This window comes from Rhinatrema bivittatum, chromosome 6 (genome assembly GCF_901001135.1).
Source record: "Rhinatrema bivittatum chromosome 6, aRhiBiv1.1, whole genome shotgun sequence".
NCBI lineage: Eukaryota > Metazoa > Chordata > Amphibia > Gymnophiona > Rhinatrematidae > Rhinatrema > Rhinatrema bivittatum.
In genome coordinates this window covers 256,728,779-256,750,839 of record NC_042620.1, presented here as the reverse complement: position 1 = coordinate 256,750,839, position 22,061 = coordinate 256,728,779, and the positions used below count along the sequence as shown (strand labels likewise).

The window sequence follows — 22,061 nt, the reverse complement described above, 5'->3', positions numbered from 1 at the left end:
TTACATGAGGTATTTTGAGGAGGCCTTTGTCGTTTGATCGACAGGTTCCTTTTTGGTGCATGGGGTTATGATGTGTTTGTTCAGCCTAGATTTTGTTGTCCTGTGATTATTTTGTGAAGGATTGTTAGAAACCTTGTATTCTATTCTGTTATTTTATTGGGAGCCAGTTGTATAGAGAGATAAGGGTTGGTGTGATATGCTCATGTTTCTTTGTTCCTGTAAGAATTCTGGCTGCTGTGTTCTGTAGTATTGGAGCGGACGGATGGTAGTAAGAGGTATGGCCGAGAAGTAAGGCATTGCAGTAGTCAAGGTTGGAGAATATAAGTAATTGTAGTACTGTTCTGAAGTCTTCTTGTGTGAGAAAAGGTTTAAGGTGTCTGAGTGGTGAGCAATTTGTGGTATCCTTCTTTGATTTTATTTATGTGGGTTTTGTAAGATAGATCTTTGTCTACGGTTATTCCTAGGTTCGAGCGTAGCTGACAGGAGAGATTGGCTCTGGTGAGTAAGTGCTGGAAAAAAAATTTTTTTTTTCTGTACTCTATCTTATCTTCCCCGAAATGGTTTCCCTACACAATTCGTATCTCTGGGTGAAAAACCACTCCAAGGGAAAAGCTAATGTTATCAGAAGTTTCTCCCATCATGGAATATCATGGTGGAGGCTCTTCTCACTCTTGTCCCTCCTCGTTTTCCTCTTTCCATCTTTGGCATTGCTTTTTTGAGTTGATACAGAGAGTAATTTTTTTAAAAACAATGCTGCAGGTAAAAAGGAAAATTAGTTTCTTACCTGATAATTTTCATTCCTGTAGTACCAAGGATCAGTCCAGGACACCTGGGTTGTGACTCCGCACCAGTGGATGGAGACAGAGCAAAACTTGTGGGCGGAGCCATATATGTCCCTGTGCCAGTCACAGCCCCTCAGTCATACGTAATGTCAAAGTAGAAAATTCCAGAAGGCAACCATAGCTAACCAGACAAACTTGCTATTTAATCGGAAATAATTCCAATACCCCTACAGAAACCAGACTCCCCAACCGGGAGAGCGAGGAAACAAGGGGTCAGCTTACTGAAAAACAACGATGAGCGGACTCTCCGTAACTTTAGCGTAGCACTGCGGGCGGGATCCTGGACTGATCCTTGGTACTACAGGAACGAAAATTATCAGGTAATAAACTAATTTTCCTTTCCCTGTACGTACCAGGATCAGTCCAGGACACCTGGGATGTACCAGAGCAAACTTACCGAGGGTGGGAAGCAGAGAGTCCCGCTCGAAGTACCCATTCTCCAAATCCCCCGGAACCGGTAGCCCAGACATCCAACCGGCAATGCCTGATAAGGTAAGCAACGACTTCCAGGTAGCCGACCTGCAAAGCTCTTGAGGCGACACCTGAAAAGCTTCCACCCAAGACGCAGCTTGAGATCGAGTGGAGTGAGCCCGAAGACCCACGGGAAGTGATTTTCCCCGCACCAAGTACGCCGAACCAAAGGCCTCCTGGAGCCAACGGGCAATCGTCGTGCGGGACACTAAGGCCCCTTTCATCGGACCAGAGAACAAAACAAACAGGTGATCTGTGACCCGAAACGGATTAGTGAGCCCCAGATAGCGAAGGAGGGATCTCCGGACGTCAAGCCTCCGGAATTCCCTCGCTGTTGAATCAGATGACTCCCCGACCGCGAAGGCGGGCAGCTCTACCGACTGGTTTACTTGGAAGACGACACCACTCTCGACCGAAAGGGAGGAACCGTCCGCAAAGAAACTCCGGAATCGGAAATACGCAAGAAGGGTTCCCCACAGGACCAGGCCTGTAACTCCGAAACACGCCTTGCCGAGGCAATCGTCACCAAGAACACCGTCGATCCCTAGTCGATACGCGGTTTCAAGGCTCAAACGGTGCCGCGCCCTAAAGCGGCGAGACCCAATTGAGGTTCTAAGCCGGACGGGGAGACGCAACGGAGGACGAAGGTGCTTAGTTCCCCGATGGAAACGGGATATCTCTGGGTGAAGAGCCAGGGGTGATCCACGGACCTTACCTCGCAAACAACCAAGCGCCGCCACTTGGACCCGTAGAGAACTGCACGCCAGACCCTTGGCTAAACCTGCCTGTAGGAACGCCAGAATGTCGGAGACGGAAGCTGCTGTGGGGACCCCCCCCACGCTGTACGCACCATTCCTCAAAACCAGGGACGTCGACTGCTTTCTGGATTGTAGCTACGTGGCTTCCATGGCAGCTGAGTAACCATTTCTCTTCAGCCGCTTCCGCTCAAAAACCATGCCGCGAGACAGAAGTGGTCCGCATCCTCCAAACAGACGGGGCCCTGATGGAGGAGACCCCGCCATTCCCTAGAACCGAAGGGGTGTCGTTAGTGATAACTGGACGAGGTCTGCGAACCACGGTCGGCGCGGCTGCTCCGGTGCCACCAGGATCATGTTGGCCGGGTGCAACTCTATGCGCCGCAGAATCTCGCCGATAATCGGCCACGGGGAAAAGACGTACAGCAGAACATCTGTCGGCCAGGGGAGTACTGACGCCTTCTGCCCCCCGTTCTCAACGTCAACTGTAAATCGCGGAGCCTTCGCGTTGTGCCACGTGGCCATCAGATACATGTGGGGCACACCCCACGTTTCACAAATGAGAAGAAAACGCTTCGTCCGCCAGCTCTCAACTCTCCGGGACCCAGGCGACGACGGTTGAGAAAAATCCGCCTGAACGTTGTCGACTCCTGCAATGTGAGAGGCTGCCACGTTGCTGAGCTGTAGCTCCGACCAGGCCAGCAAGCGCTGATCCTCCTCCGCCACCTGTGGGCTCCTTGTCCCGCCCTGGCGGTTGATGTAGGTCACGGTGGTCGCGTTGTCCGACAACACTCGGACCGCCATTCCCCGCGTTAACGGTAGGAAGGCTTGCAGGGCCAGACGGACCGCTCTGGTCTCTAGCCTGTTGATAGACCACTGGGCTGGCGACACCAACCATAGGCCTAGGACTGAGCTTCCTAGGCAGACCGCTCCCCAACCGGAGAGACTGGCATCCGTGGTCACCACCGTCCAATTGGGCACCAAAAAAGAGACACTCCCGAAGACAGACGACTGGAATCCAGCCATCAGCACAGGCTGGCTCTCGCGTGTCCTGTTAGTGGAAGCGGTAAGTGGAACTCCTCCGAAACCGGCGTCTAGCGGGATAGTAAGGACGACTGTAAGGGAAGCAGATGAGCGAACGTCCAGGGAACCAGCGCTAAAGTGGAAGCCATAGAACCCAGGACCGTAAGGTAGACGCAGACCCGCGGCCGGCGGAGAGACAATAAGCGCCTTACTTGAGCTTGCAATTTGTGTCGCCGTTCGTGTGACAGGAACACCTTGCCCTGCTTTGTGTCGAAAACGGCTCTCAGATATTCCCAGGTCTGCGTGGGAATCCGATGACTGTGGTTGAAGTTGACCACCCATCCTAGGGACTGCAAAATTTGTAGGACCCTGGCCACTGTCAACCGACACTGAGTCCCGGACTTCGCCCGCATCAACCAATCGGCCAGGTATGGAGGGACCAGAAGGCCTTCCCGGCGCAGCTGCGCCGCCACCATGACCATCACCTTCACCTCCGTAAATGTACGGGGGGCCGTCGCGAGACCAACCGGGAGCGCTCGAAACTGATAACACCGTCCTAGAACGCAGAACCTGAGGAAGCGCTGGAACGACGGCTGAATGCCTATGTGAAGATTCGCCTCCATGAGATCTAGGGAGGCCAGAAAGTCGCCTGGCCATACCACGGCAATCACCAACCGAACCGTCTCCATTTTGAAGTGAGGAACGCGAAGGCATCGGTTTACCCCTTTGAGATCCAGAATTGGTCTGGACGTGCCGTCTTTCTTTGGGACGATGAAGTAAATGAAGTAACGGCCCCCGCCGTGAGGTTGACCGGGACGGATGAGCTAGCCGCGCCTGTTCACATAGAGGACCCACTGGACTGACGTTACGCCGGCCCATCTCTCAAAAACTGACAGCAACCGCGCCCCGACGTTGGGAACGGCGTGCTGGGGCTGCGGTGAGAGAGGGGCCGACCACCTTTCATGGCGAAGCTTTGGCCCCTGCGCTCGCCGGGGCTCCTCCGCTTCCCCCGAAAGGACTGCTACCGCCATTGCGGGGTTCGGGAGGAGGAAGACCAATACGACTGACCGGACGACCTTTGAGGACGCGACTTCCTGGGACCACAAAAACGCGGGACCTGGCCGAAAACGAAGACCGCATCCTGGATCTGTCCTCGGGCAGCTTGAAAACCCTGTTTTCCCCTAGGGAAATCCGTCGTCCTCCGGCAAGTGAGAGAGCGTACCCATAGCCTTCGCGACCTTCAGGTTCAAAGCCGGAGTATCCCACTCTCGATAGAGCAGAGCTGTCACAGAGAGGTGAAAAGGAACGAAGCCCAGCCGAGACTCCACAGGCGGCGTGGCGATTCCCAACTCCTCCGGGATGGCAGGAATCAGGGGCCAGCTCCTTCCTTATGAAGAGGCGGAACAATCTCGAGCCATCCCCTTCCGAAGCCTGCTTCTGCCTCGCCGCCCCCTGCGGTGGCGCGCCATCTCCCTCAGCCCCCCTCGGAGGCGGGAAGGGCGCCTTGGAAATCTCCGGACCCGACGATTCAGACGTAGACATCTCCCTCAGCCCCCCTCGGAGGAGGGGAGGGCACCTTGGAAATTTCCGGATCCGACGACTCAGAGGTAGGGTCCGTGCCCACTCTAGGCGGTATGGCCCGTAACAGGTCTCGACCAACGTGATTGGCCTCGCAGGCCCCCCCGCCTGGCCATCAGGTCGCTTGTGGGCCTTAAAGGCCCTATGCCTGGCCAAAACAAAAACCAGGGGCAAAGAGTCCTTCAGAGTTAGTCGTGTCTCCCCCAGCCCTCCCCCCCACCGCCTCCGATGGCGAACCGACCGCGGAGCCGACCGTTGGGGGGGGGGGGGGGAGGAAATAAGGGGAATCCTCGGGGCCTGCCGCGCTTGGTGTTGCGCTGGATGCCGGCACCAAGATGGCCGACTTTCCTGCGAATTCGCGCGAGAGGTCGGCGTAGAATTTTTTTTTTTCTTACTTTCTTTTCCCACGGCAGACGGTAACTGCTTGGGGAAGGCCGCCGGACGGTCCCCGACCGTAATAGCGAGAGGCTGCCACCGAACAATCACCCCACCCCCCCCCGAAGCAAGGCCGACGACCCTGTGCCCCCCGTGTCGCAGCCTGAGGACAGCTGAGCTCGAGAGAGGCGCGCGGCGCTGGAGCCGCAAGTCGAGCAGGCCGACCTATGCAGCCTGCTCGGCAGAGTGACAAAAAAACCGAAAATTAAGTGGGAGAAGGGAAGAGGGGGGGAAAAGAAACACCGAATCGACCGCTACAGAGGTAAACCCGGCGCTCGCGCTGAAACGAAAAAACCGCTCCGTTTTTTTTTGTTTTTTTTTAAAGTTACCTGGAGCTGTCCCTCGCAGCGGTCCAGCGGTCCGGCCGAGGTGAGTGAGCCGGGCTCCTCGGTATCACCCCGGCTGGGCTGTAAACTACCACAGGATCCTCGACCCTTAGCCCAGCCAGTGCTCTACCAGGGGGGATGGTCCCCTCAGGACCTGGTAAGCTCCTGGGAGCAAACGACCCGAGCCGCAGGCCCGACAGGACGAGCCACGAGGCTTACCTGTAACAGGTGTTCTCACAGGACAGCAGGAAGTTAGTCCTCACATATGGGTGACATCATCAGGATGGAGCCCAATCACGGAACACTTTTGTCAAAGTTTCTATAACTTCGACTGGCACCTACTGGGCATGCCCAGCAATGCACCAACCCTGCATCCAACAGGGGTCCCCCTTCAGTCTCGTCTTATAGTAAGAAGTATGTGCGAAAAATAAAATAAGAAACATAATCGAACCCAACTCCGTGGGGTGGTGGGCGGGTTTCGTGAGGACTATCATCCTGCTGTCCTGTGAGAACACCTGTTACAGGTAAGCAACTCTTTCTCACAGGACAAGCAAGATGGTAGTCCTCGCATATGGATGAGTACCGAGCTGAGGATGCCCGAGCAAAGCACCAAATGCACCCAAAGACGTGCAACAGGCACAACAACAAGGGTGTAAATTTGGTTAGGCGGGCATCCTGAACGGGTCCGGTGGAAGGATGTTGGGAAGTTAAACTGAAAACAAGTTGCGTAGAACAGACTGGCCAAAGATGGAATCCTGTGTGCCAGCCTTATCTAAGCAATAATGGGCTGCGAAAGTATGGAGAGAACTCCAAGTAGCAGCTTTACAAATATCAGCAAGCGGCACCGAACGGAGGTGCACTACTGATGTCGCCATGGCCCTGACCAAGTGTGCTTTTACACGGTCTTGTAGCGGAATGCCTGCTTGCTGGTAGCAAAAAGAAATGCATTCCACCAACCAGGAGGAGAGGGTCTGCTTTCCCACAGGATTTCCCAATTTTATGGTATCAAAAGAAACAAACAATTGAGTGGATTTCCTGTGGACCGACGTGCGGTCCCAGATAGAAAGCTAGAGCACGTTTGCAGTCCAAAGAATGCACGCTTGTTCTCCTGGGTTCGAATGGGGCATGGGAAAAAAGGTAGGTAGGATAATAGATTGGTTAATATGAAATTTCGACACTACCTTTGGCAAAAATTTAGTGTGAGTGCGGAGCACTACCCTATCATGCAGAATTTTAGTGTAAGGCAGGTAGGTAACTAATGCCTGTAATTCACTAACTCTGCGAGCGAATGTGATCGCAAGAAGAAAAATGGAGATCACAGGAGTGGAGAGGCTCAAACGGAGGTTTCATGAGCCATCCCAAAATCACATTAAGGTCCCAAGCAGGGGCAGGAGGGCGCAGTGGAGGTTTTAAATGGAGCAAGCCTCTCATGAAACGTGATACTAAGGGTTGTATTGAAATGGAAACATCTCCTATACCCTTTATGGTACGCAGACACTGCACTAACGCACCCTGATAGAGGAAGTTTTTAGGCCTCACTCTGACAGGTGCCAGAGATAGTCTAGGAACCTCACAGTGGAACAAGTGAAGGGGTCTATGGACATGGAAGTGCACCAGACCGTAAACCTCTTCCATTTACAGCAATAAGACCTTTTCGATGAAGGCTTTCAAGAAGCCACTAGGACTTGGGATACCGACTCTGAAAGGTTAAGAGGTTGGAGTATTAACCTTTCAACATCCAGGCCGTCAGAGATAGAGCCTGGAGGTTGGGTGACGCAGGTACCCTTCGTTCTGAGTTATTAGAAGGGGATCGTTCCCCAGATGAATGTGCCAGCGTACTGATAGGTCCTGGAAGATTGGAAACCACACCTGGCGTGGCCAGTGGGGAGCTATCAGGATCATTAATCCCTTGTCCTGCTGGAGCTTCACGAGAGTCTTTGAAATGAGAGGAAGTGGAGGATACACATAAAGGAGACCGCTGGCCCAGGAGAGGGCGAAGGCATCTCTTGGTTGTGAGTGGTGACTGCGAATGAGAGAGCAGAAGTTGTCTACTTTGTGGTTGTGGACCGACGCAAAGAGGTCTATGCGAGGGTAACCCCAGTGCTGGAATATCATGTCTGCTATCGTGGGGTTGAGAGACCACTTGTGCAGATGGAAAGTGCAACTCAGCCTGTCCACCAAAAGATTGTCCACTCCCGACAAGTAGGTTGCTTTGAGGTACATCGAGCGGGAAAGGGCCCATGCCCATATCTGTGCAGCTTCCTTACACAGGAAGTAGGAGACTGTTCCCCCCTTGTTTGTTGATGTACCATATCGCCACATGATTGTCGGTTTGAATCAGGATGGCTTTGTTTGATAGGCAATCCTGAAAGGCCTTGAGGGCATATCTGATTGCCCGTAGCTCCAGGAAATTTATTTGGTGTTTGGCTTCCTCTGGAGACCAGGTTCCGAGTCTGCAGGTTGCTTATATGTGCACCCCACCCGAGGTTGGAATCGTCTGTTGTTAAGGTAATTTGAGGTTCTGGAGCCTGAAATGGAAGGCCTTGAATGAGATTGGAGTGTTGTATCCACCAGGCTATTGACAGACGGAGCTGTTTGGTAACTTGGATAATGCTGGACATTGGCTGACAAGCTTGAATCCACTAGTTTTCTAAGGTCTACTGCATCACTCTCATGGCTAGGCGAGCCATTGGAGTGACATGCACCGAGGACGCCATGTGACCCAGCAGTATGAGAAAGTAACAAGCAGTTGAAGATACTCGAGTCTGTAGGTGATGCACCAGAGATGCTACAGTGAAAGTGCGATCCTGGGGGAGGGAGGCTTTCGCCTGTATAGTTTTTAGGTCGGCCCCTATAAAGGATAGGGTTTGGGATGGAACTATCCTGGATTTGGGATAGTTGATTAGAAACCCTAAGGAGATCAGGGTGTGGATAGTGAGACACAGGGAGGCTAGAGCACCCTGCTGAGTCTAAGCCCTTATCAACCAATTGTCGAGATAAGGGTAGACGTGAACACCCTGATTCCTGAGAAAGGCTGCGACCACTACCAGGCACTTGGTGAATACTCGTGCAGCGGACGCTAGGCCGAATGGTAGTACACGGTACTGGAAGTGACGAGGGCCGACCAGGAATCGCAGGTTCTTGCAATGAGATGGAGTAATTGAAATGTGTGTGTAAGTGTCTAGAGAGCATAGCCAATCTCCTCTTTGTAGAAGAGGGAGTAGAGAGCCCAAGGTTACCATTTTGAATTTTTCTCTCTGCAAACATGTGTTTAGGGCGCGGAGGTCCAGTATCGGGCGTACGCCACCTGACTTTTTTGGTATTAGAAAATACCGGGAATAAAACCCTTGCCCCTGCTGAGAGAGGGGCACTGGTTCTATTGCTCGGGATTTGAGGAGGGATGAAACCTCCTGTTCGAGCAAGGGAGAGTGGTCGGACATCCCCCAGGTCAGCCGAGGTGGAGAGTCTGCTGGAACAGTCAGGAAATTTAGGTGGTAAACCTGAGTGACCACTGCATGTACCCACTGGTTTGTGGTGACTGTATGCCAAACGCTGTTGAAGAGGCAGATTCAACCGCCAACCGGTATGGATGGAAGAGGAGGTTGGCTTACACTCTCTCTAGGAAGGATTCAAAATCCTTACGCTGGTCCAGGCTGAAAAGCTGGCTGAGACTTTTGAGGTCAAGTCTGCCTGGATTGACCTTTTTGGTAAGGTCTAGAAGGGCATCCTCTAGAAGCCGGAGGATAAAATTTCCTTGGCTTGTAGGCCGGCCGCTTAGAGTCACGCCTGAAAGTTCTCTTAGGGGCAGAAGAAAACTCAGACGGCACAGAAGAAAGCTGGTGAAGCATTTCATGTGGTCCTTCAACTGTGCCATGGTCTCTCGGACCTTTTCCCCGAAGAGATTATCACCCACACAGGGTAGATCTGCTAACATGTCTTGGACTTCTGGTCTTAAGTCCGAGGATTTGAGCCAGGCCCATCTTCTTGCACTAATCCCTGCTGCAGACACTCTAGAGGCAGTGTCAAAGATATCATAGGCAGCGCGGACCTCGTGCTTTCCAGCATCCAGACCTTTTTGCGCCAGAGTATGAAGTTGAGCCTGGAGTTGCTCTGGTAAAGAATCAGAGAAATCCTGGATCCTCTTAAAAAGGTCTCTGTTATACTGGGTCATGTATAACTGGAAAGAGGCAATGCGAGATATGAGCATTGAGCCATGGAAGACATGCCTGCCAAAAGCATCCAGGGATTTTTGTTCCTTTCCGGGAGGTATGGACGAATGAGGTTTTGAATGTCGGGCCTTCTGGGCTGATTCAACAACAACAGAGTGATGATCCAGCTGTGACCTTTGGAACCCAGGAGCTGACTGCACAAGATAGGTGGCATCTGTCTTGCGGTTGACAGGTGGAACTGAACATGGGTGTTCCCAGTTTCTCTTCAGGAGATCAAGCAGGATTTCATGAATAGGTATAGACATGATTTCCTTAGGAGTATCTAGAAATTGGAGTACTTCCAGCATCTTGTGCCTAAAGTCCTCTTCTGTCTGAAGATGAAAAGGAATGGTTTATTAATTTCATCAAGGAAATGTCTGAAAAGACAGATCTTCTGATGGAGAACATCATCTTTCATCTGGGAGAGAGAGCTCTGATGGTAGATCTTCTGTATCTTGGGACGAATCATCGGTCCAAGGATCATAGGGCTGATCTCCGGCACCTAGTGGGTCTTCAGCGGGGAGAAATGGTGCTAATCCTGAAGGACCAGGCCTAGGCATCGTTGCATCGGAGGTGGCACAGACGGCATTGATGGAGGCACCGATGGCCTCGAAGGAGGCATTAATGGTATCGATGGAGGAATCGACGGCATCGATGGAGGCACCGAGGGACCGGTGACATCGATGGACGAGTCAGTGATAAAATCCCAGACGGTGGAATGGGTTTCGGTGTTTCCTCATCATCCGATGATAATGGAATTGGTGTGGAAGGCACCGGAGCTACCGGTGCTCTCGGTTCCATCGTGGAAGGGCACCGATCAACGCATCCAGTCTACCCAGTAGCGGTGCAAGCACTACAAGAATCAGATCGGTGACCGGCTCGGGGGCCTGTACCAGCGTCGATGGAGGTTTGAAGCCCTGAAGTGCTTTACCAATGGCCTCTTGGATCATCCGATCCAATTACTTGCGGAAGCCTAGGGCGTGGAACCCTGGCACCGGAGTAGGAGGCACCACTGGCATAGCTGGAGGGTCCACCGGTAAAGGTGGAATCGCGGATCCCGGCACCACTGAAGGTGGGGAACGCCTCGGTGACCCGGTCACAGAAGAGGATGGGGCCTTTTCCAGACGGGGCTTCTTTGTCGGTGGCTCTGTCGACGTCGAGGACTTGCCTGGATCGCAGGACTGAGCCTTGCGATGACGATGTCGACGTTTTTCACGATGATCTCCTCGGTCCTTTTCTTGAGGAGGCAAGGAGGGAATTGACACCTTTGGAATCGTCGATGCCGGTCGGGCAGCAGCGGTGTCCCCGTGCTGGCGAGAGGTCGATGGCACCGGCTTGGACGAAGTCGAAGCTATCGATGGAGTCGGTGATTTTGACTGAAAGAAAAACTCCATTTTCTCTAAACGAACCTTATGGCACTTCGGTGTCATTTGGGCACATTCGGTGCAAGTTAGGACATCGTGGTCAGACCCCAATTACATAACGCAGACCCCGTGCGGGTCAGTGTTGGACATTGTTCGAGTACAGTCGGGAACCTGATGCCATGACTCCGACAAAAATTTAGCCGTGGTGCAGTCGATGGCCGGTAGGCCCCCAAAGGATAACGACGGGAATTGACTGCAACAAGGGTAAAACCTTACCTTTCGACCGCGGAGTATGGATATCGATAGGGGGGCCCCTATGGGGTAGAATGTTTTTGAAAGAAGATCTGTGAGGAAAATTCCTGTCAGGAATCTCAAGAGAGCTCTTTAACCCGTGTGGCTACTGCTGCATGGAAAAAAGAAGACTGAAGGAGGACCTCTGCTGGATGCAGGGTTGTTGCATTGCTGGGCATACCCAGTAGGTGCCAGTCAAAATTCTAGAAACTTTGACAAAAGTGTTCCGTGATTGGGCTCCATCCTGATGTCACCCATATAGAAACATAGAAATGACAGCAGAAGAAAACCAAAACGGCCCATCCAGTCTGCACAGCAAGTTTCGCACTTTTGTTTTTTCTCTCATACTTATCTGTTACTCTTGACTCTTAGTAACCTTTTGGTTCGATTTCCCTTCCACCCCCACCATTAATGTAGAGAGCAGTGTTGGAATTGCATCTAAGTGAAATATCTAGCTTAGTTAGTTAGGGGTAGTAACCACCGCAATAAGCAAGCTACACCCATGCTTATTTGTTTACCCAGACTATGTAATTCAGTCCTTGTTGGTTGATATCTGTATATAGATCCACTTTTCTTCATTCCCCCTGCCGTTGAAGCAGAGGGTTATGCTGGATATGCATTGAAAGTGAAGTATCAGGCTTATTTGGTTGGGGGTAGTAACCGCCGTAACAAGCAAGCTACTCCATGCTTTTTTGTGAATGCAAATCCTTTTTTCCACATTTCCTCTTGCCACTGAAGCTTAGAGCAATGTTGGAGTCTTAGAGCAATGTTGGAGTCGCATTAACCGTGTGTATGTTTATTGAATAAGGGTATTACCTCCAGGTAGTAGCCGTCATTCCCGCGAGCCACCCACTCTTCATTCACGTCCTCTAGACTTTATGGATGCACAATGTTTATCCCACGCCCCTTTGAAGTCCTTCACAGTTCTGGTCTTTACCACTTCCTCCGGAAGGGCATTCCAGGCATCCACCACCCTCTCTGTGAAGAAATACTTCCTGACATTGGTTCTAAGTCTTCCTCCCTGGAGCTTCAAATCGTGACCCCTGGTTCTGCTGATTTTTTTCTGACGGAAAAGGTATGTCGTTGTCTTTGGATCATTAAAACCTTTCAAGTATCTGAAAGTCTGTATCATATCACCTCTGCTCCTCCTTTCCTCCAGGGTGTACATATTTAGATTCTTCAATCTCTCCTCATAAGTCATTCAATGAAGACCATCCACCTTTCTGGTCGCCCTTCTCTGGACCGCCTCCATCTTGTCTCTGTCTCTTTGGAGATATGGTCTCCAGAACTGAACACAGTACTCCAGGTGAGGACTACCATCCTGCTTGTCGTGTGAGAAAGGATTTTTCCATTGTAGGGTTCCGTTCTCCTTCTGCTTGTTGTGGGAGTTTTGTTCAATTACATTAGGGTTTTCATGATATGCGTCTTGGCTTGGGTATAGGTCAATACTGAGGGCCTGCAGGTGGCACATCAAGATACGTCTCCCTCTGCTGGAAGGGAGGCAAAGCCCAGGCGTCTGGACTGATCCGAGTATGAACAGGAAAATATATTTGTTTTGCTATTCTCCTGTGCCTAGCTTTTTCTTTGGCAGCACTCCATACTTTTTCTTTCCTTCTTTTCAATTCTTATAACACAGATACATGTGGATGAAACAGCATACCTACTTCACACATGGATGACTGGGAGGGGATTCTGCCATGCATGATTTCTCACCTACCTCTTACCTTATGATCAGGTCGATGTCATTGTTAGCAATGGTTATGGCAATGTCAGGAACGTTATATGGTGTGTCTAAGTGGGATTCCATTGTAGCTCTAGAAGAAAAGAAAAAACAAAAACAAGCTATAAAAACTACTTAAATTATTTTAAGAGGTCAACTATCTTGAAATACGGTAAACTTTTATGGGGATAATTTTCAAAGGCACTTACATGCATAAACCTTCATTTTATGCATGTAAGTGGCTCTTTGAAAACTGTCTTGGCTGGTAGGCATATAAAACTATGTTCACAATACAATTTTACACATACTAAATAGATAAGTCTGCTTTGAAAACTCTGGCTAAAGTCTGTGGGTAAAAATAGTATGCGGGCATTTTGAAAATGACCCTGGCAATTTTCAAACTCTGAATTTGGACAAGTGGAGAGGAGTATCAGTCTAGTGATTAGAGCAGCAGGCTATGAACCAGAGAAGCCAAGGTTCAAATCCCACGGCAATTCCTTGTGACCTTGGGCAAGTCACTTTACCCTCCCATTGCCTCAAGTACAAAAACTTAGGGCCTATTTATTAACAAATCACAACAAACGGGATTATATCACTCCAATATTGATTAGCCTCCATTGGCTCCCGATAGCTCAAAAAATTTTGTATAAAACTTGTTGTATCATTCATAAGGCCATCTATGGACATAAAACTGATTGGCTAAATTTCTCTATTCACATGCACACTCCTCATAGATCATTAAGATCCGCCAATAAAGGGCTTCTTTATGTCCCTTCAATAAATACCGCACATTTGGCCTTAGTCCGAGACAGAGTAATCTCTATCGCAGGCCCAAGCAACTGGAACACCTTGCCAGCTGAGTTGCGACTTGAACCTGAGTCAAAGAAATTCAAGAAAGGGTTGAAAACGTGGCTCTTTGAGCAAGCCTTTATAGATAAGCCACAAGCATAGTTTCAAAGTAAGAAGTAATTATCTTTGATTACTGCACTGTATATTTGAAGTTTTTTTAAATTGTATTATATTTTGTACTGTATTTGATTATTGTTCCTTGACCGATGTATTTTGATGTTTTTTTTAAGGTCTTTGTACACCGTAATGATGTAATTATGAATGATGGTATATAAAATCTTTTAAATAAATAAATAAAAACTAAGGCTTCTCTCCCATTCTGCATCTTTGGGAACAATGCTTATTAAATGAGGCCCTTAGACTGTGAGCCCTGTGGGGACAGGGAAATATCTACAGTACCAGAATGTAATCCACTTTGAAGTGGCTGAAAGGTGGAATACAAAATAAATCAATAAAGTCTGTGAATACTTTTCACTTGTAATATCTGCATCAGTTCTCAAAGCAAACTTATGCAAGCGCTTTCACTTTGAGACTTGCCATGTATTCCAAGCACGCAGGTCACTTCAGCTGCATTTCTGCAGGTGGATTTTTGCTTGAAAAGTAAACACAAAGATTTGAAAATGAAATGTATGCATGTTTTCCTCCCAGACCTTCACGTGCCCCTGGGAATGCCTCTCCTCAGACAGGAACAATACATGTCTTTTTAACGACATTGAGGGAGGGCATTTATCACAGCCGATTTATGCGGGTTAAAAACTATTTACTCAGGTAATTCACTTTGAAAAGGGCTCTATATAATGAAAAATACTATGTCATGTAGAAAACATCAAAATATTAAACTAATTTTATAGAGATGTTTCATAGTTGTATTACATGGAAATGTAAATGAAAAGTCAGATGAGGTCTTGCATATGCAGCTCTGGAAGGGACCTTGGCAATCCTAAAAGCATACGTTCTTTAAAAATTCATTTGCAGATAAATATTATAGTCCACCAGACAGAAAGAGATGCATTCACTGCTTTTATTCTAAGGCTGCATAGAATATTCAGCATTTAGAGCAAGGGGGTTATGTATAGTAGTGGCCAGCAACACCCGCTGGATTACAAAATTATATCACAGCATGCAAAAAATTTAGCTAATTTTAATAACATTTAGAAACAAAGCAGTCTCTGCTGGCGGGGACCCACCTCATGGAGTTCTTCAGTAGCTCTGGCAGTATGTAGTCCAGTGGCATGGGGATGAAGGGGAAGCGGGCAGCAACGTGTCCATTGATTCTCACTCTTGGTGCATTGCCATACTTATGTTCACACAGCCGCCTAAAACATCGAGTGAATTCAAGGATCAGGGCTTAGCAAGTGTAGTACAGTGCTTTTCGTAATGGTCTAGGAAAGCAACACTACTCATGTTCAATATGTAAAAAAATTATTTTAATCTTTTCTTTCAGTCACAGAAATTTCAATGATGTGTTGTCATGTTTGGAGCTTGACTAAAGCTATTTTGTTACTGGCATCTCACTGTGCATTCAAAACAATTTTGAGAGAGAATAAAAGAACTTTGATGCACTCAGCATCCCACCATCCAGAAAAGCTCGTCAGGTTGAAACGCCAGGCTCTTCTCACAGTTTACCTAACGATTACACAGTTTTGTAAGACATCTCCGCAAATTTGTATTTATTTATTCGGATTTACCTGTAATATGTATTTCCCTGTCTCCAAAGGGTTTACAATCTAAGTGGTATATTTACTAAGCCGAGACAGATGTTTAATGCATGAAAAATGCTGTTTATTATGTGATTATATGCTTATCATAGCTATATCACCTGATTTTTTTTTTCTGAAAAACCACATGTATTTAAATGAGCTGCTTTACAAATGAATGCAAAACAGTTAATAAATATATAATTTCATGCAAATAAAGTTCTATGGCTTGCCTCAAAAAAATGCAAACCTCATTATTTTCTAAAAGTTAGCTACAAGTCAGGAATTGAAGCTAACTTTTGCCAGGAGTATCGGGATTTTAATGCATGTCCCAATGTCCACAGCATGAAAATTAAAGGGCTAGAAGCAATTCTAAATCACTCCCAATATGGAAAAGCACCCCCTTCCCATCAGGGTCTCAAAAACTCCTGCCCCACCCCCTGTCCTCTCTAGAGATGGCCCAGCAGTCTAAAAAGGGTACAAAAATAGATTTTTAAGTTGCATAGTGACACCCCATCCCATTCCTCTCCCTTTTCAAAAAAGTCAACCCCCCCAATCCAACTTCCTCCCCTCCCAATTCCAAGGACTCCTTCCAACCCCCTACCCACCCCTCCCTCAGCCATACTCGACAGATAAGTATTAGAGGCAAAGGCTGGCTGGCGCCATTTTAAAAGATGGTGGTGGCCAGCCTGGTGCCTAGGAGGTGCTCCGGGCCCCATTAGACTACCAGAAAACCACTTAGACTACCAGGTACGGTGGAGGGGATTGTCATCCAGGGTAAGTAAGGGATGGGGGGGGAACGACTGCCTTCTACTGGAGGGAGGGTTTTAATCATGGATTGGTGGAGGGGGATTTGACCTTTGTTAAAAGGGAAAAGGTTTGGGAAGGAGGCAGAGTATCACCATGTGGCTAAAAATATAAATATATATATATCTTTTACACTTTCGGGCAGATTTTAAAAGCCCTACATTTACGCGCATAGGGGGGTTTCGCGCACAGATCCTATTTTGCATAGGCCCAATGATGCGCGTATGTCCCGGGGCTTGAAAAAAAGGAGTGGGGCGGGGGCGTGGCCAGAGGCCTCCGTAGGGCGTCTCGGCCAGCAGGCACAACTTGCAAAACAAATGTATGGGTGTGGGGAGGTTTAGGTAGGGCTGGGGGGCGGGTTAGGTATGGGAAGGGAGGGGAAGTGGAAGGAAAGTTCCCTCTGAGGCCGCTCCGATTTCACAGCAGCCACGGAGGGAACAGGGAAAGCCATCAGGGCTCCCCTAGGGCTCGGCGCGCACAAGGTGCACCCCCTTGCACGTGCCGACTCCGGATTTTATAACGTGTGCGGTATAGGTATTAAAATCTGCCCCTTTTTGCACTACTGGGCCACTTTTAGAAGCAGTGGGGTAGGGTGGGGGGTCTCTTTTCCTCGTTGAATGCTTTAGGGCCACTGCTGGAATGCCCTTCCGGAGGAAATGGTGAAGACTAAAACGGTAAAGGATTTCAAAGGGGGATGGGATAAACACTGTGGATCCATAAAGGCTAGAGGATGGGAATGAAGAGAAGAGTCACGGGGGTGGATTACTGGAGAGGAGGCTACTACCTGGTGATTACTATTCTTACTCAATAAGCCTTTGCATGGTTAATGCAACTCCAACATTGCTCTCTGCTTCAACAGCAAGGGGAAAAGTGGAAAAGAGGATTTGCATACAGACAACAACCAACAAGGACTGAACTTCACAATCTGGGTAAATAAATAAGCGTGGGGGTAGCTTGCTTATTACAGTGGTTAATACCCTAAACCAATTAAACCTGATACATCACTTTGAATGCATATACAGCGTTGCTCTCTGCTTCAACAGCAGGAGGAAATGTGGAAAAGAGGATTTGCATACAGACAACAACCAACAAGGACTGAACTTCACAATCTGGGTAAATAAATAAGCGTGGGGGTAGCTTGCTTATTACAGTGGTTAATACCCTAAACCAATTAAACCTGATACATCACTTTGAATGCATATACAGCGTTGCTCTCTGCTTCAACAGCAGGAGGAAATGTGGAAAACAGGATGTACATTCAGACAACATCCAACAAGGCATTGATCTGTGCAGTCTCAGTCTGGGTAAACAAGAATCAGGGTAACTTGCTTGATGCGGCGGTTACTACCCTCAACCATTAAGCCTAATGCTCGCCTTTGATGCAACTCCAACATTACTCTCTGCATCAATGACAGGGGATGGCAGGAAATTTGAAACAAACTGTTACCAACAGACTGGATGGGCCGATTGGTCTTTTTCTGCCATCATTTCTATGTTTAAGAAGATGGTGGCCATCATGCAATTTTCCCTTTTGTCTGCAGTATATTTTCTCGTGGAATTTCTCCATACAAAAAATATCACAAGGAAGCCACTGTGTTATTTTACCACAGAGGAGAAAAATACCATGGTAACACCCCCAACTCCCTGTGTTTTTCCACAGCCCGTGGTATTTTTCCCATTTGCAGTAAAATACTACAGCACAGTAAATGACCCCTTAAGTTTGGATCTGAGGCAATGGCAGGTGCAGTGACTTGTCAAGGTCATAAGGGGTAGCTCTAGGATTTTAATCCTGGTTTCCTTGGTTCTCAGTCTACTGTTCTAACCACTGGCTGAATATGTTGAATTAAAACAGCTGACTTTTGCAGTTAAAGGATAGTCTGACACTCATGCCCTTTTGTAGGCTCCTTACTGGAGCTAGCAAACAACTAAGATCTGATAGGGAAATTTAAAGTAGATGTATTTGGGTTGCACTTTTACTTTTATCATCTATATCAGTGGTGGCCAACTCCAGTCCTTGAGAGCCACAAGCAGGCCAGGTTTTCAGGATGTCCACAATGAACATGCATGAGATAGATCTGCATATAATGGAAGCAGAATAGATGAGACCCAACAAGCAGAAATCAAGAACTCAACAAAAAAATAAATATTCTGCTAGCGATGTGAGGCTCTTATCACGTCTTTTAAAGGAAGTATAAAGTGACCATCATATAATGTCTCTTTGTGCAAACGGCTTATGGGTGAAACCTTAGAAGCGTGGTTTATGGGAAAAGCCTTTAAAGCACAGGGTCTGATTTAATCATCAGTCACTTATACTAAGTTCATATATTCTCTTGGCTAAAGCTGTAAATACCTCTGAGTAGTGCACAGTGATTAAAAATATAATGTGCACTTATCTCTAAGACTGGCAGTCTTTAATGGTCCTGAAGGCTGTCCTCCAACACTGCAGGGTTTCGGAGTGTGCAACTCCTTCTTCAGGGAGCTTCAGGAGAGTGATGCTGCCTATGAATAAAGGTTATTTTGGTATGAGCAGCTCGCCTGCCAATGCTGTACAGAAGAGAATGAAAATGAGTGAGCCTGTTACTGTTGCATGAACGCTTTCAATTTAATATATGGCTAGAAATTGGAGGAGAGACACTTACAAAGTTAATCGGGTATGGTCAGCTGTGCGTGCTGGTCTCAAGAATTATCCTCGCTACAACAACATTAATGAAAAACTCTTGTAATCATCTAAGAATTTTGTTGCCGAAAAGAATAGCCTTTTTGTAAAACTTAAATCTACAGAGCTGAGTGCTGCATTGTTTCAATTCCTCTTATTTGCGGCTGACAGCTTTGCCGCTTCAAAAACACCGTATTTAAGGGGAATCCATCGATGGTTTCATTGGCAGCAGGAAATGACGTGTGCCGAGTTATGTCCAAATATGGAGAATACTATATAAGGAAAATGGCGTCAATAGTCTCGCGGCCATTTTACTAATGAACTATGGTGAGTGACGTCTGCAAACTCTGAGGGGAGTCCTGCAGACATTTTTTTTTACTAGTCGCGCTGTCAATGGAATGGTTTTTATTGAAGGCAGACACAAATAGGTAGGGGATATTGGCAGATCCTCGGCCATTGTTGAAGCTAAGGTGATATGAAAATTGATATTATGAAGGAAATGGTGTCAGATGAAACGGCAGCCATGTTGAAAAAAATACATATGAGAGAGTACAATTCTATTTTCTCATTTAATCCTAAAGGTTCTGTGGATTGTAAACGGAAGATCCATTGATTTTCTTTTAAATTTAAGAGAGATGTTCTGTCACCCCCTCTCCAATGAGGGGGTACTTATTCAAGGATAGCCCATGTGAATTCATCAAACTTGTGTCCTAATTGAATTCAATGTGGTACTGTGGATACCTTATTATCTTGATTGTTAATACGACTGCGGTGTTCTGTAAGGCTTTACGGATCTTACGCTTTGTACAGCCCACATAAGTTTTTTTTTTTACAAGGACATAATAAAGCGTAAACGACAAATTCTGTATTGCAGTCAATTGTATGTTTCCTTGTGATTTTAATACCGGAAGATGGATCTTGCCAATCGAGGCCAACATTTGCTGTGGCACAAAAAGAACAGAGGCCACAGGGAATTTGTCCCACTTGACTTTGTGGAAGGCTGATAGAGGAAGCTGCTCTGACTACTTGTTGTTTAATTTTTGGCCCCTTGAATAAGCAAACATTGGTTGGTCGTGAAACACTGGATGTGGAGTCAAAATGTGCCAGTACTTAAGTTGACTGCAATATAGAATTTGTCGTTTACGCTTTATTATGTCCTTGTAAAAACAACTTATGTGGGCCGTACAAAGCGTAAAATCCGTACACGGCTTACAGAACACCGCAGTCGTATTAACAATCAAGATAGTAAGGCACCCACAGTACCTCATTGTATTCAATTAGGACACAAGTTTGATGAATTCAGATGGGCTATCCTTGAACATGTACCCCCTCATTGGAGAGGGGGTGACAGAACATCTCTCTTAAATTTAAAAGAAAATCAATGGATCTTCCATTTACAATCCACAGAACCTTTAGGATTAAATGAGAAAGTAGAATTGTACTCTCTCATATGAATTTTTTTCAACATGGCTGCCGTTTCCATCCGACACCATTTCCTTCATAATATCAATTTTCATAATATCACCTTAGTTTCAACAATGGCCGAGGATCTGCCAATATTCCCTGCCTATTTGTGTCTGCCTTCAATAAAAGCCATTCCATTGACAGCACGACTAGTAAAAAAAAAAAAAAAAGTCTGCAGGACACCCCTCAGAGTTTGCAGACGTCACTCACCATAGTTCATTAGTAAATTGGCCGCGAGACTACTGACGCCATTTTCCTTATATAGTATTCTCCATATTTGGACATACCTCGGCACACGTCATTTCCTGCTGTCAATGAAACCATCGATGGATTCCCCTTAAATACGGCGTTTTTGAAGTGGCAAAGCTGTCAGCCGCAAATAAGAGGAATTGAAACAATGCAGCACTCAGCTCGGCAGAAGTAAGTTTATAAAAAGGCTATTCTTTTCGGCAACAAAATTCTTACAGATGATTACAAGAGTTTTTCATTAATGTTGTTGTAGCGAGGATAATTCTTGAGACCAGCACGCACAGCTGACCATACCCGATTAACTTTGTAAGTGTCTCCTCCAATTTCTAGCCATATATTAAATTGAAAGCGTTCATGCAACAGTAACAGGCTCACTCATTTTCATTCTCTTCTGTACAGCATTGACAGGCGAGCTGCTCATACCAAAATAACCTTTATTCATAGGCAGCATCACTCTCCTGAAGAAGGAGTTGCACACTCTGAAACCCTGCAGTGTTGGAGGACAGCCTTCAGGACCATTAAAGACTGCCAGTCTTAGAGATAAGTGCACATTATATTTTTAATCACTGTGCACTACTCGGAGGTATTTACAGCTTTAGCCAAGAGAATATATGAACTTAGTATAAATGACTGATGATTAAATCAGTCCCTGTGCTTTAAAGGCTTTTCCCATAAGCCGCGCTTCTAAGGCTTCACCCAAAAAAAAGAATGACCACATTACAGGAACACTCGCCGATTTACACTGGCTCCCAATTGAACAAAGAATACAATATAAGACACTATGTATAATTCTTAACTAATCCATGATGAAAAAGCAGCCTGGCTCAACACTGCACTGCGAGTACATGTACTGCAAAGAAACCTGAGATCTGCTAATAAGGCTTTACTAACTGTCCCCTCTGTCAAATCAGCACGCCTCACGCAAGTAAGGGAAAGAGCACTGTTGCTGGTTGGCCCCGTGCTATGGAACACCATGCCACTCAAAATAAGGCTGCAGAGAAATGTGAAAATATTCAAAACTAATCTGAAAACCTGGCTATTTAAACAAGCCTTTTACAAAGATAAAGATAAGGAGATAAACGGTTGAATGATAAGGACGCACCAAACTAGAAGTTATTACTTTTAACCTACAAAATGCATTTTAATGTTAAATTAAAACTGCATATTGGGGCGGATTTTCAGAGCCCTGCTCGCCTAAATCCGGGCGGATTTAGGCGAGCAGGGCCCTGCGCGCCGGTGCGCCTATGTTCAATAGGCCTACCGGCGCGCGCAGACCCCGGGACTCGCGTAAGTCCCGGGGTTTTCCTAGGGGGGCGTCGAGGGGGC

The 22,061-nt window shown here is 47.4% G+C and overlaps 1 protein-coding gene across 9 annotated transcripts in view; it reads right to left on the bottom strand.

Moving 5' to 3' along the window:
- The window catches only part of BCKDK (branched chain keto acid dehydrogenase kinase), a 133,398-nt gene that overhangs the window by 5,236 nt on the left and 106,101 nt on the right, over positions 1–22,061 (bottom strand). For all 9 annotated transcript variants that reach the window (XM_029606885.1, XM_029606889.1, XM_029606892.1 and 6 more), the window contains 2 exons: positions 15,050–15,178; positions 13,018–13,107 (listed from right to left, as the gene is read on the bottom strand). In XM_029606885.1, coding sequence (XP_029462745.1) covers positions 13,018–13,107; positions 15,050–15,178 — 219 coding nt within the window. The remainder of the gene's footprint in view (positions 1–13,017; positions 13,108–15,049; positions 15,179–22,061) is intronic.